The sequence below is a fragment of the Mya arenaria genome, chromosome 12, assembly GCF_026914265.1.
Source record: "Mya arenaria isolate MELC-2E11 chromosome 12, ASM2691426v1".
Classification (NCBI taxonomy): Eukaryota; Metazoa; Mollusca; class Bivalvia; order Myida; family Myidae; genus Mya; species Mya arenaria.
This window is the reverse complement of record NC_069133.1, coordinates 55,630,368-55,643,958: the sequence shown is the minus strand read 5'-3', so window position 1 is coordinate 55,643,958 and position 13,591 is coordinate 55,630,368. Positions and strand designations below refer to the sequence as shown.

The 13,591-nt window shown below is 33.9% G+C and overlaps 1 protein-coding gene across 1 annotated transcript; it reads left to right on the top strand.

Moving 5' to 3' along the window:
• The first annotated feature begins 5,968 nt into the window (after positions 1-5,968).
• On the top strand, positions 5,969-7,638 carry LOC128210802 (homeobox protein ceh-30-like). The gene is made up of 2 exons (XM_052915154.1): positions 5,969-6,248; positions 6,827-7,638. The coding sequence occupies exons 1-2, from the start codon at positions 5,969-5,971 to the stop codon at positions 7,636-7,638; spliced, it is 1,092 nt and encodes a 363-aa protein (XP_052771114.1).
• Positions 7,639-13,591: the final 5,953 nt, after the last annotated feature.

The following is a 13,591-nucleotide window of genomic DNA, read 5'->3' as shown; positions in this document are numbered from 1 at the left end:
AAATTAGATACTTATAGGACAAATGCATATTCGCTTACATTTTCATTAGTTGTGTTTTATTTTTTGTTATTTATTTGTTGTTGTTGTTTCGTTGTGATTTATGAACATTTTACCATGAAATAAAATTTAGTAACATTTCTTTCTCGTCCATATTTGAAATTTACGGAAGTAAAAGCATGCGACACAATGCTTTGTCTGTTAGAAAACATTGTAAGTTATAGATGATACAGAATATAAACTAATATATATATATATGAATCCAAGTACACTGGAAGTATACAAGAAATATATTTAAACAAAGAAGAACGGCGTAGATTGAACCTAGGCAGTAGAGGTTTAGTGTGTAGTCCCGATTTGCTATCGACTCAACTGAACTCATCTCATTTCTGACTTAAACCATCACACTCCGCAGTGCGTACTGCTTCAAAACAGAATTTTTTCCAATACTGTTCTATATAGTTTAAGAATTCTGTAATTATAGAAATTTCAATCTGAGCGCGTTCCCGGAGACACGTGAAGGAGGGACCGCGTGACAGTGCTATACACTGGTGCACATTACAAGAAGCAGGGTATAGCTCTAATCATAACCTAAGGCAGAATTTCCCTGTGTGGTGTCCTTAAATGAACGAACCACCGAGTTCTGCTGCTCTTTATTAATCTTTGTAGAATTGAGATTATCTGAGTTATGGATTTAGGTACGAGTTACCACAATTGTATGAGGATGAATCATTCAACAAATCGGCTATCTGCAGTTGATTTTTTTTTTAAATTTTAGTTTCGGCGAAATAACCGAGCGTAATCCCATGCATATATCAAAATAAAAAAAAAAACAGTGTCAATCCCATATTTTAGAAGTCAATTAGTCATCAGCCTTGATATTTTAAGTCAATTGTTAAAAGTAAACTGTATGACTGATTCTTGCAAAACTGGATTAGTACTGTTGATAGCTCTCCCAAATGTCTTGTATATAGAATGTTTAGAATAATCATTGTTTTCAAGATTATCTTGACTTGTTACCTAGTAACCTTAGTAAAATACTTTGTAAATTTAGGACCACAAACCATTCTTTGCCAATTGAAAAGGGCAGGCATTTGAACATTGAGAGAACCCAAAGATTATGTCAGTTATGTACTAGGAATGTTATTGGTGATGAATTTCACTACTTACTTGAATGTAACCATTTTTCAATTATATGTAAAAAACCTATTGTTCCTTATTACATTCGTCACCCAAAACTCTTTAAAATTAGATGAAGTATTGAACTGTAACAATAGATCTAAATTAATTAAGTTGGCATTGTTCTGTAAAGCTATCTTACTGAAATTCAGATGACTCATTCTCCATGCTCCGATTTACTAAAAGATCTGTACATAATTACAATACCATTACATTGTGTCCTATTACTTCATATTTTCACTGATGTTGTTTAGTAAAGCTTTTTTTCTTTTCTTTTTTGTGTTTGGCATGTTTGTTAACTGTTTTATTTGATGTTAATTAATATGTGTTTCATTGTTTTGTGATATCACATGCATATTATATGCCATGATGAAAATAAAACATGAAACTTGAAACACTACCAGTAGAAAAACAAAACAATGATAAATCTGCTTGACTTGGAGACGTAAGAAGGACGTTGCTGATTCGATTACGACGTTAACGTACAGTTTGTCTACGGGTTTACTGCCCCTGAATTAGAATGGGCGGAATAGTTGATTTATCTGCAATAAAATAGTCCGATAAAATCATGACACTTGAATGAACATTTTCATTTGCAACTAATTTTGATTTCTTAATTACATTTATCACGTCAATGTTAAAATTAATCATATGTTAATACAATAAATATACATAAGAAGTCCAGTGAAATGACATACATGTATTTCAAAAGACGACTGTTTAATTTTCGCCCATTCATTTAACACTAAAGGACTCAATAACCGAATGAGCTTCATACTTGATGTCTGTAAACTAATCGTTAAGTATAAACTTACTAAACGAATTTGTATAATTGTAATTGTAATTTATAAAATATGTATATGAAACACAAAAAACTGTATAGTTTACGTGTAATAAAAATTCTGTTCTGTTCTGTTCTGTACTAAAAAACAACATCAGCAAAGGTGTACTCCTTTGAAAATTCTCTTGGAAACTCGGTTTTGAAAGTTCACGATATAAATTTGATGTAACGCATCAAAAACAACATCGACTTTTGAAAGTTCAATGTCTCATTGTTCAATATTATAATATTTACTTATAGTAGTAGTAGTAGTAGTAGTAGTAGTAGTAGTAGTAGTAGTAGTAGTAGTAGCAGTAGTAGTAGTAGTAGTAGTAGTAGTAGTAGTAGCAGTAGTAGTAGTAGTAGTAGTAGTAGCAGTAGTAGCAGTAGTAGCAGTAGTAGCAGTAGCAGTAGTAGCAGTAGTAGCAGTAGTAGTAGTAGTAGTAGTAGTAGTAGTAGTAGTAGTAGTAGTAGTAGTAGTAGTAGTAGTAGTAGTTGTTGTAGTAGTAGTAGTAGTAGTCGTATTAGTAGTAGTGGTAGTGGTAGTAGTATAGGTGGTAGTGGTAGTGGTTGTGATAAGGTGGCGGTGGTGTCGGTGTTGGAGGTGGTGGTGGTGGTTTTGGCAGTAAATGCAAACATTATAAGGAAATTGACATTTTCGCAACGGATCAGTATCTCACAGATTTAAACACCAATCACTTAACATTTGAAACACTTTCTATTGTTTTGTGATCAAACTCCGATCTTGGCATTTTCATCAATTGCAAGTTAGAGTTAGCACGACCTAGATCCTTGCATTTAATACATGGGGAGGAAGCGGTGTTAACACGCCCCAGGACTAGTTTTAATATATTTAGATCCTTAAAAGTGTTGAAAATGTACACAAATTTAATGATCCGATGACATTCAGTTCTTTTTCAATTAACTGACAATCAACATCAATTGACAATGAAGAAAGATTATTTTGCAATAAGTTCCTTTTGGCTTTTAAAATACTATTTTAAGTACATATTACGATACGATTAAATTTATGTTGATTTAATAATTTGAAAAACATAAATAGGTCAAGAACACTTTTTGCGAAATTCCGAAAAGGAAAGTAATAAAAACCATTACATGGTCATGTGACCACGATTGATCCAATAAAATTCGCTGAGTCAATACGATTTGATAATAAATATATATAAAGGCAATTTAACAAATTTTAAGACTGTAGCATATTTGGCCAAACTTATTTATAGCTAGTTTAGCCCTGGCTATGAACATATTTGAACATTGTGCCAGTAAAACCCTTTTGGTGACAAATCTGTCCTAAAATAATATTGTATATAATACGAGACCTATCCTAACATTGAACACATACCATTAATATTACTTGTCACTTTCCATGTTTAGTATCTATACGTATTGTTGTAACGAGGACCTGTTTCTGCTAACGTCGAATGAATGTTCTGTTCTCTTATGTTCATTAGATCTCTTATGGCAATAACGATTGTAATTATATATAATTGAAGAAAACTGGAGAAATTAGGGGTTCAAATGACAGTTTGTTTACTGAAATGTAGTTTCAAAACATTGAAACTGTGTTAATATTGAAAGCTACAATGTGTGTGACGAATGTTTTTCCCCAATTTAAGAAAAAAGAACACGGAGAACAAAATGTAAACATAAATAAGATTATATTTATTTTTTGCTATGTACGTTGTTTTAATTTCGTTAAAATATCAAAACAGAAATTAATGAATTTAAAACCAATCATGATAGTAATGAAAATGACTATATTTTATTTCCACATTAGTAGTACAAAAGTATCGTATCACATAAAAACATTAATGATGATAAATAACGCTTGTTGTACGCAAAGCATCGTCGCTCAGGTGTACGAGAATGTAAAACACAGTGGAACATTAGAAGACTTCCTATACAGTGCCACATTTCAACAGTTCCCTATAGGATACAGTGAGACATTTCCAGACTTCCCTATAAGATACAGTGTCACATTTCAAGACTTCCATATAAGATACAGTGCCACATTTCAAGACTTCCATATAATATACAGTATCACATTTCAAGACTTCCATATAAGACATAGTGTCACATTTCAAGACTTCCATATAAGATACAGTGTCACATTTCAAGACTTCCAAATAAGATACAGTGTCACATTTCAAGACTTCCATATAAGATACAGTGTCACATTTCAAGAGATCCCTATAAGATACAGTGTCACATTTCAAGACTTCTATATAAGATACAGTGCCACATTTCAAGAGATCCCTATAGGATACAGTGTCACATTTCAAGACTTCTATATAAGATACAGTGCCAAATTTCAAGAGATCCCTATAAGATACAGTGTCACATTTCAAGACTTCTATATAAGATACAGTGCCACATTTCAAGAGATCCCTATAAGATACAGTGTCACATTTCAAGACTTCTATATATGATACAGTGCCACATTTCAAGAGATCCCTATAGGATACAGTGTCACATTTCAAGACTTCTATATAAGATACAGTGTCACATTTCAAGACTCTCCTATAAAATACAGTGCCACATGTCAACACTTTCCTAAAAGATACAATAAAACCTTTCAAAACGTCCCTATAAGATACTGTGAAACCTTTCAAAACTTCCCTATAAAGTACAGTGCCACATTTCAAGACTACCCTATAGGATACAGTGACACATTTCAAGACCTCCCCTAAAAGATACAGTGTCACATTTCAAGACTTTCCTATAGGATACAGTGACACATTTCAAGACCTCCCCTAAAAGATACAGTGTCACATTTCAAGACTACCCTATAATATACAGTGACACATTTCAAGACCTCCCCTAAAAGATACAGTGTCACATTTCAAGACTACCCTATAGGATACAGTGACACATTTCAAGACCTCCCCTAAACGATACAGTGTCACATTTCAAGACTCTCCTATAAAATACAGTGCCACATGTCAACACTTTCCTAAAAGATACAATAAAACCTTTCAAAACGTCCCTATAAGATACTGTGAAACCTTTCAAAACTTCCCTATAAAGTACAGTGTCACATTTCAAGACTACCCTATAGGATACAGTGACACATTTCAAGACCTCCCCTAAAAGATACAGTGTCACATTTCAAGACCTCCCCTATAAGATACAGTGTCACATTTCAAGACTTCCCTATAAAACACAGTGACACATTTCAAAACTTCCCTATAATATACAGTGTCACATTTCAAGACTTCCCTATAAAATACAGTGCCACATTTCAAGACCTCCCTATACGATACAGTGGAACTCTTCAACAAACAATATAAGATACAGTGACACATTTCAAGAATTTCCTCTAAAAAAGTATGTATTATACAGTGCCATATCTCAAGACTTCCCCTTAAGACACACTAAAACATTTCGAGATTCTCTTTCAGATACAGTGGAACATTTCAAAAGTTCCTGTCAAAACTTCCATTTCCCCTGTTTTGTTTATTGTATACAATTAACTTAATTGAAGCATTTGATATTAATTGGTGCCCGGTTAATCCTTGGACAATTATCAATGGTTGATTATTATAACTAATTTTGTCAATTACCGCCTAATAAGGAGCGACACCCAGCAAATTTGAATGACCAATCAGCGCACAATGCATTTCAAAATAAGGGTTGAATGGTTCGATCAAAACTGCGATAAGAACGATTCTTTCAAATTGTTGACACCTAAACTGGTATTTATTATTTAGCGAAACCGATGTGGTCATCATTAAATGCTATGGTTGTTTAGCAAAAGCATCACAGAAGAAAGTTGTATTAAATGACTGAATATTTAACTTCGTAGACAAATGTTCTTGTTTATAACTAAGTAATCAAGACATATTGAATTAAACAGTCAGAAAATTAATTTGTAGTAAAGTATATTTTCAGAATCACAAAAGTATAATATTCAAATGATTTTGTGAACACTGAGGTTGAACTGTGTTGAAAATGACTTCAAAAGCTGAAGGGATAAGTGGTTCGGTCAAGCCTACCCAAAACAATAAACCGCTTAGTTTCTCCATTAACCGCATTCTTCATGGAGGAGATGACAATGCACCACTAGCAGACGACAGGTCAACTTCGCCATTGACCAACACAGAGTCGACTGCCCGACCTGCAGCGCATGGGTTGTGCGAGTCAGAAGAATATTCCAGAGTTCCCCACCTGCACGCGACCACAGTGCACCATTACGCACCATGCACGGAGGCAGACGAATGTTCACATTTCGGTAAGCTTCTTCTACATTCACAATTCATGGAGGAATGTTTAAGTTCAATGTCTCAGTTTGATTAAATTCCACACGCAATGTTACATTCACGAACTGTTGTTGCTAACTTCCAAGAAATACTGTTGGTTGGCTTACCCCTATGTTCACAAACTGTGATTTAACCATTTGTATGAACTGTTGAAAGTCAACATTTAGAACAAACTATTCAATAGGCAGATACAACAACACCATTTATTGCTGAATAAATTATATGTAAACGTATATAAACTTTTAAAATGTCAACATCCGAATTCAGTAAGCAGTTACAATAACACCATTTAAATGTTATTTTAGAATCATACATTTGGTCCAAGACCAAAAATCCATTTAAGCGTTTTAAGTTAAAATATATAGGGACATTTAAGCTCATTTTTATTATTGAAAATTGTAAAAGAATACTAGTAGTACAGACGTGCATGCCTTCGCCCATGTCATGCTGTAGCTTTCAACAGACAAACGTTTATTTTCAAGAGTAAAAACAATGGTTAGTGAATTGTCGATAGAAAACAATGTGTTTATATGTTTCTTTCATTTTTAAGAGAGCATAGAGCGTCCCCGTGCTTGCAGTACACCAGAGAATGAGTTTCCCTCACCGACCGCCACTTCAAACATTCACGCGCTCCACAGGCCACTTCCGGGCGCGCTTAGGTCCGCCCTCCACAGCCCGTACATGATCCCCGGTCGACATCCGCTTACCAGCCACGACGCGTTCGTACATCCGGCAGTACACTGGGGCCACAGAACAGTTCCATGTGTCCAGCAAACAGCTAATTGTGTAAGGACAAGTGGTAGTGAAAATACTGAAAACACGGCTAAAATCGTAAAACACATCGAGACTAATGGTGGATTTCATTCCAATCGGAGCACACCGGAACCGGAAGTTCATTATGGTGCGTCTATTCACAGTGATAGAAGCTTAGACTCTATGGGTGAAAGTTACCACCAGTCTCCGAGTCCTTTCAAAACAAAGAAGAAGAAAACAAGAACTGTGTTTTCCAGAAATCAGGTGTACAAGCTTGAGGCAGCGTTTGACTTGAAACGCTACTTGTCAAGCGCGGAGAGGTCGGGACTAGCTGCTTCTCTTAACTTGTCCGAAACCCAGATTAAGATCTGGTTTCAGAACAAAAGAAATAAGTGGAAACGACAGATCAACGGGGAAATGGACGAAATCCCACTTCCTCCTGCTTTTGCGGCATCCTATTTGCAGACATCTTTTCCCCAATCCCCATTGACAAGTTACGGTCACATGACAGAAGCACGTTACGATCTTTTGCACAGTAGCTTCACTGTTCCGGCTTACTACTCACATCAATATGCCACGGAAAAAGTAGCTCCGAAATATTTGTATTGAAAATTAGATACTTATAGGACAAATGCATATTCGCTTACATTTTCATTAGTTGTGTTTTATTTTTTGTTATTTATTTGTTGTTGTTGTTTCGTTGTGATTTATGAACATTTTACCATGAAATAAAATTTAGTAACATTTCTTTCTCGTCCATATTTGAAATTTACGGAAGTAAAAGCATGCGACACAATGCTTTGTCTGTTAGAAAACATTGTAAGTTATAGATGATACAGAATATAAACTAATATATATATATATGAATCCAAGTACACTGGAAGTATACAAGAAATATATTTAAACAAAGAAGAACGGCGTAGATTGAACCTAGGCAGTAGAGGTTTAGTGTGTAGTCCCGATTTGCTATCGACTCAACTGAACTCATCTCATTTCTGACTTAAACCATCACACTCCGCAGTGCGTACTGCTTCAAAACAGAATTTTTTCCAATACTGTTCTATATAGTTTAAGAATTCTGTAATTATAGAAATTTCAATCTGAGCGCGTTCCCGGAGACACGTGAAGGAGGGACCGCGTGACAGTGCTATACACTGGTGCACATTACAAGAAGCAGGGTATAGCTCTAATCATAACCTAAGGCAGAATTTCCCTGTGTGGTGTCCTTAAATGAACGAACCACCGAGTTCTGCTGCTCTTTATTAATCTTTGTAGAATTGAGATTATCTGAGTTATGGATTTAGGTACGAGTTACCACAATTGTATGAGGATGAATCATTCAACAAATCGGCTATCTGCAGTTGATTTTTTTTTTAAATTTTAGTTTCGGCGAAATAACCGAGCGTAATCCCATGCATATATCAAAATAAAAAAAAAAACAGTGTCAATCCCATATTTTAGAAGTCAATTAGTCATCAGCCTTGATATTTTAAGTCAATTGTTAAAAGTAAACTGTATGACTGATTCTTGCAAAACTGGATTAGTACTGTTGATAGCTCTCCCAAATGTCTTGTATATAGAATGTTTAGAATAATCATTGTTTTCAAGATTATCTTGACTTGTTACCTAGTAACCTTAGTAAAATACTTTGTAAATTTAGGACCACAAACCATTCTTTGCCAATTGAAAAGGGCAGGCATTTGAACATTGAGAGAACCCAAAGATTATGTCAGTTATGTACTAGGAATGTTATTGGTGATGAATTTCACTACTTACTTGAATGTAACCATTTTTCAATTATATGTAAAAAACCTATTGTTCCTTATTACATTCGTCACCCAAAACTCTTTAAAATTAGATGAAGTATTGAACTGTAACAATAGATCTAAATTAATTAAGTTGGCATTGTTCTGTAAAGCTATCTTACTGAAATTCAGATGACTCATTCTCCATGCTCCGATTTACTAAAAGATCTGTACATAATTACAATACCATTACATTGTGTCCTATTACTTCATATTTTCACTGATGTTGTTTAGTAAAGCTTTTTTTCTTTTCTTTTTTGTGTTTGGCATGTTTGTTAACTGTTTTATTTGATGTTAATTAATATGTGTTTCATTGTTTTGTGATATCACATGCATATTATATGCCATGATGAAAATAAAACATGAAACTTGAAACACTACCAGTAGAAAAACAAAACAATGATAAATCTGCTTGACTTGGAGACGTAAGAAGGACGTTGCTGATTCGATTACGACGTTAACGTACAGTTTGTCTACGGGTTTACTGCCCCTGAATTAGAATGGGCGGAATAGTTGATTTATCTGCAATAAAATAGTCCGATAAAATCATGACACTTGAATGAACATTTTCATTTGCAACTAATTTTGATTTCTTAATTACATTTATCACGTCAATGTTAAAATTAATCATATGTTAATACAATAAATATACATAAGAAGTCCAGTGAAATGACATACATGTATTTCAAAAGACGACTGTTTAATTTTCGCCCATTCATTTAACACTAAAGGACTCAATAACCGAATGAGCTTCATACTTGATGTCTGTAAACTAATCGTTAAGTATAAACTTACTAAACGAATTTGTATAATTGTAATTGTAATTTATAAAATATGTATATGAAACACAAAAAACTGTATAGTTTACGTGTAATAAAAATTCTGTTCTGTTCTGTTCTGTACTAAAAAACAACATCAGCAAAGGTGTACTCCTTTGAAAATTCTCTTGGAAACTCGGTTTTGAAAGTTCACGATATAAATTTGATGTAACGCATCAAAAACAACATCGACTTTTGAAAGTTCAATGTCTCATTGTTCAATATTATAATATTTACTTATAGTAGTAGTAGTAGTAGTAGTAGTAGTAGTAGTAGTAGTAGTAGTAGTAGGTAGTAGTAGTAGTAGTAGTAGTAGTAGTAGTAGTAGTAGTAGTAGTAGTAGTAGTAGTAGTAGCAGTAGTAGCAGTAGTAGCAGTAGTAGCAGTAGCAGTAGTAGCAGTAGTAGCAGTAGTAGTAGTAGTAGTAGTAGTAGTAGTAGTAGTAGTAGTAGTAGTAGTAGTAGTAGTAGTTGTTGTTGTAGTAGTAGTAGTAGTAGTCGTATTAGTAGTAGTGGTAGTGGTAGTAGTATAGGTGGTAGTGGTAGTGGTTGTGATAAGGTGGCGGTGGTGTCGGTGTTGGAGGTGGTGGTGGTGGTTTTGGCAGTAAATGCAAACATTATAAGGAAATTGACATTTTCGCAACGGATCAGTATCTCACAGATTTAAACACCAATCACTTAACATTTGAAACACTTTCTATTGTTTTGTGATCAAACTCCGATCTTGGCATTTTCATCAATTGCAAGTTAGAGTTAGCACGACCTAGATCCTTGCATTTAATACATGGGGAGGAAGCGGTGTTAACACGCCCCAGGACTAGTTTTAATATATTTAGATCCTTAAAAGTGTTGAAAATGTACACAAATTTAATGATCCGATGACATTCAGTTCTTTTTCAATTAACTGACAATCAACATCAATTGACAATGAAGAAAGATTATTTTGCAATAAGTTCCTTTTGGCTTTTAAAATACTATTTTAAGTACATATTACGATACGATTAAATTTATGTTGATTTAATAATTTGAAAAACATAAATAGGTCAAGAACACTTTTTGCGAAATTCCGAAAAGGAAAGTAATAAAAACCATTACATGGTCATGTGACCACGATTGATCCAATAAAATTCGCTGAGTCAATACGATTTGATAATAAATATATATAAAGGCAATTTAACAAATTTTAAGACTGTAGCATATTTGGCCAAACTTATTTATAGCTAGTTTAGCCCTGGCTATGAACATATTTGAACATTGTGCCAGTAAAACCCTTTTGGTGACAAATCTGTCCTAAAATAATATTGTATATAATACGAGACCTATCCTAACATTGAACACATACCATTAATATTACTTGTCACTTTCCATGTTTAGTATCTATACGTATTGTTGTAACGAGGACCTGTTTCTGCTAACGTCGAATGAATGTTCTGTTCTCTTATGTTCATTAGATCTCTTATGGCAATAACGATTGTAATTATATATAATTGAAGAAAACTGGAGAAATTAGGGGTTCAAATGACAGTTTGTTTACTGAAATGTAGTTTCAAAACATTGAAACTGTGTTAATATTGAAAGCTACAATGTGTGTGACGAATGTTTTTCCCCAATTTAAGAAAAAAGAACACGGAGAACAAAATGTAAACATAAATAAGATTATATTTATTTTTTGCTATGTACGTTGTTTTAATTTCGTTAAAATATCAAAACAGAAATTAATGAATTTAAAACCAATCATGATAGTAATGAAAATGACTATATTTTATTTCCACATTAGTAGTACAAAAGTATCGTATCACATAAAAACATTAATGATGATAAATAACGCTTGTTGTACGCAAAGCATCGTCGCTCAGGTGTACGAGAATGTAAAACACAGTGGAACATTAGAAGACTTCCTATACAGTGCCACATTTCAACAGTTCCCTATAGGATACAGTGAGACATTTCCAGACTTCCCTATAAGATACAGTGTCACATTTCAAGACTTCCATATAAGATACAGTGCCACATTTCAAGACTTCCATATAATATACAGTATCACATTTCAAGACTTCCATATAAGACATAGTGTCACATTTCAAGACTTCCATATAAGATACAGTGTCACATTTCAAGACTTCCAAATAAGATACAGTGTCACATTTCAAGACTTCCATATAAGATACAGTGTCACATTTCAAGAGATCCCTATAAGATACAGTGTCACATTTCAAGACTTCTATATAAGATACAGTGCCACATTTCAAGAGATCCCTATAGGATACAGTGTCACATTTCAAGACTTCTATATAAGATACAGTGCCAAATTTCAAGAGATCCCTATAAGATACAGTGTCACATTTCAAGACTTCTATATAAGATACAGTGCCACATTTCAAGAGATCCCTATAAGATACAGTGTCACATTTCAAGACTTCTATATATGATACAGTGCCACATTTCAAGAGATCCCTATAGGATACAGTGTCACATTTCAAGACTTCTATATAAGATACAGTGTCACATTTCAAGACTCTCCTATAAAATACAGTGCCACATGTCAACACTTTCCTAAAAGATACAATAAAACCTTTCAAAACGTCCCTATAAGATACTGTGAAACCTTTCAAAACTTCCCTATAAAGTACAGTGCCACATTTCAAGACTACCCTATAGGATACAGTGACACATTTCAAGACCTCCCCTAAAAGATACAGTGTCACATTTCAAGACTTTCCTATAGGATACAGTGACACATTTCAAGACCTCCCCTAAAAGATACAGTGTCACATTTCAAGACTACCCTATAATATACAGTGACACATTTCAAGACCTCCCCTAAAAGATACAGTGTCACATTTCAAGACTACCCTATAGGATACAGTGACACATTTCAAGACCTCCCCTAAACGATACAGTGTCACATTTCAAGACTCTCCTATAAAATACAGTGCCACATGTCAACACTTTCCTAAAAGATACAATAAAACCTTTCAAAACGTCCCTATAAGATACTGTGAAACCTTTCAAAACTTCCCTATAAAGTACAGTGTCACATTTCAAGACTACCCTATAGGATACAGTGACACATTTCAAGACCTCCCCTAAAAGATACAGTGTCACATTTCAAGACCTCCCCTATAAGATACAGTGTCACATTTCAAGACTTCCCTATAAAACACAGTGACACATTTCAAAACTTCCCTATAATATACAGTGTCACATTTCAAGACTTCCCTATAAAATACAGTGCCACATTTCAAGACCTCCCTATACGATACAGTGGAACTCTTCAACAAACAATATAAGATACAGTGACACATTTCAAGAATTTCCTCTAAAAAAGTATGTATTATACAGTGCCATATCTCAAGACTTCCCCTTAAGACACACTAAAACATTTCGAGATTCTCTTTCAGATACAGTGGAACATTTCAAAAGTTCCTGTCAAAACTTCCATTTCCCCTGTTTTGTTTATTGTATACAATTAACTTAATTGAAGCATTTGATATTAATTGGTGCCTTGGACAATTATCAATGGTTGATTATTATAACTAATTTTGTCAATTACCGCCTAATAAGGAGCGACACCCAGCAAATTTGAATGACCAATCAGCGCACAATGCATTTCAAAATAAGGGTTGAATGGTTCGATCAAAACTGCGATAAGAACGATTCTTTCAAATTGTTGACACCTAAACTGGTATTTATTATTTAGCGAAACCGATGTGGTCATCATTAAATGCTATGGTTGTTTAGCAAAAGCATCACAGAAGAAAGTTGTATTAAATGACTGAATATTTAACTTCGTAGACAAATGTTCTTGTTTATAACTAAGTAATCAAGACATATTGAATTAAACAGTCAGAAAATTAATTTGTAGTAAAGTATATTTTCAGAATCACAAAAGTATAATATTCAAATGATTTTGTGAACACTGAGGTTGAACTGTGTTGAAA

Excerpts from the sequence above, each read along its gene's own strand:
- LOC128210802 (XM_052915154.1), top strand. The coding sequence starts at position 5,969 with ATGACTTCAAAAGCTGAAGGGATAAGTGGTTCGGTCAAGCCTACCCAA. Across the intron at positions 6,249-6,826 it reads AGACGAATGTTCACATTTCG|AGAGCATAGAGCGTCCCCGT; the intron begins GTAAGCTTCTTC and ends TTCATTTTTAAG.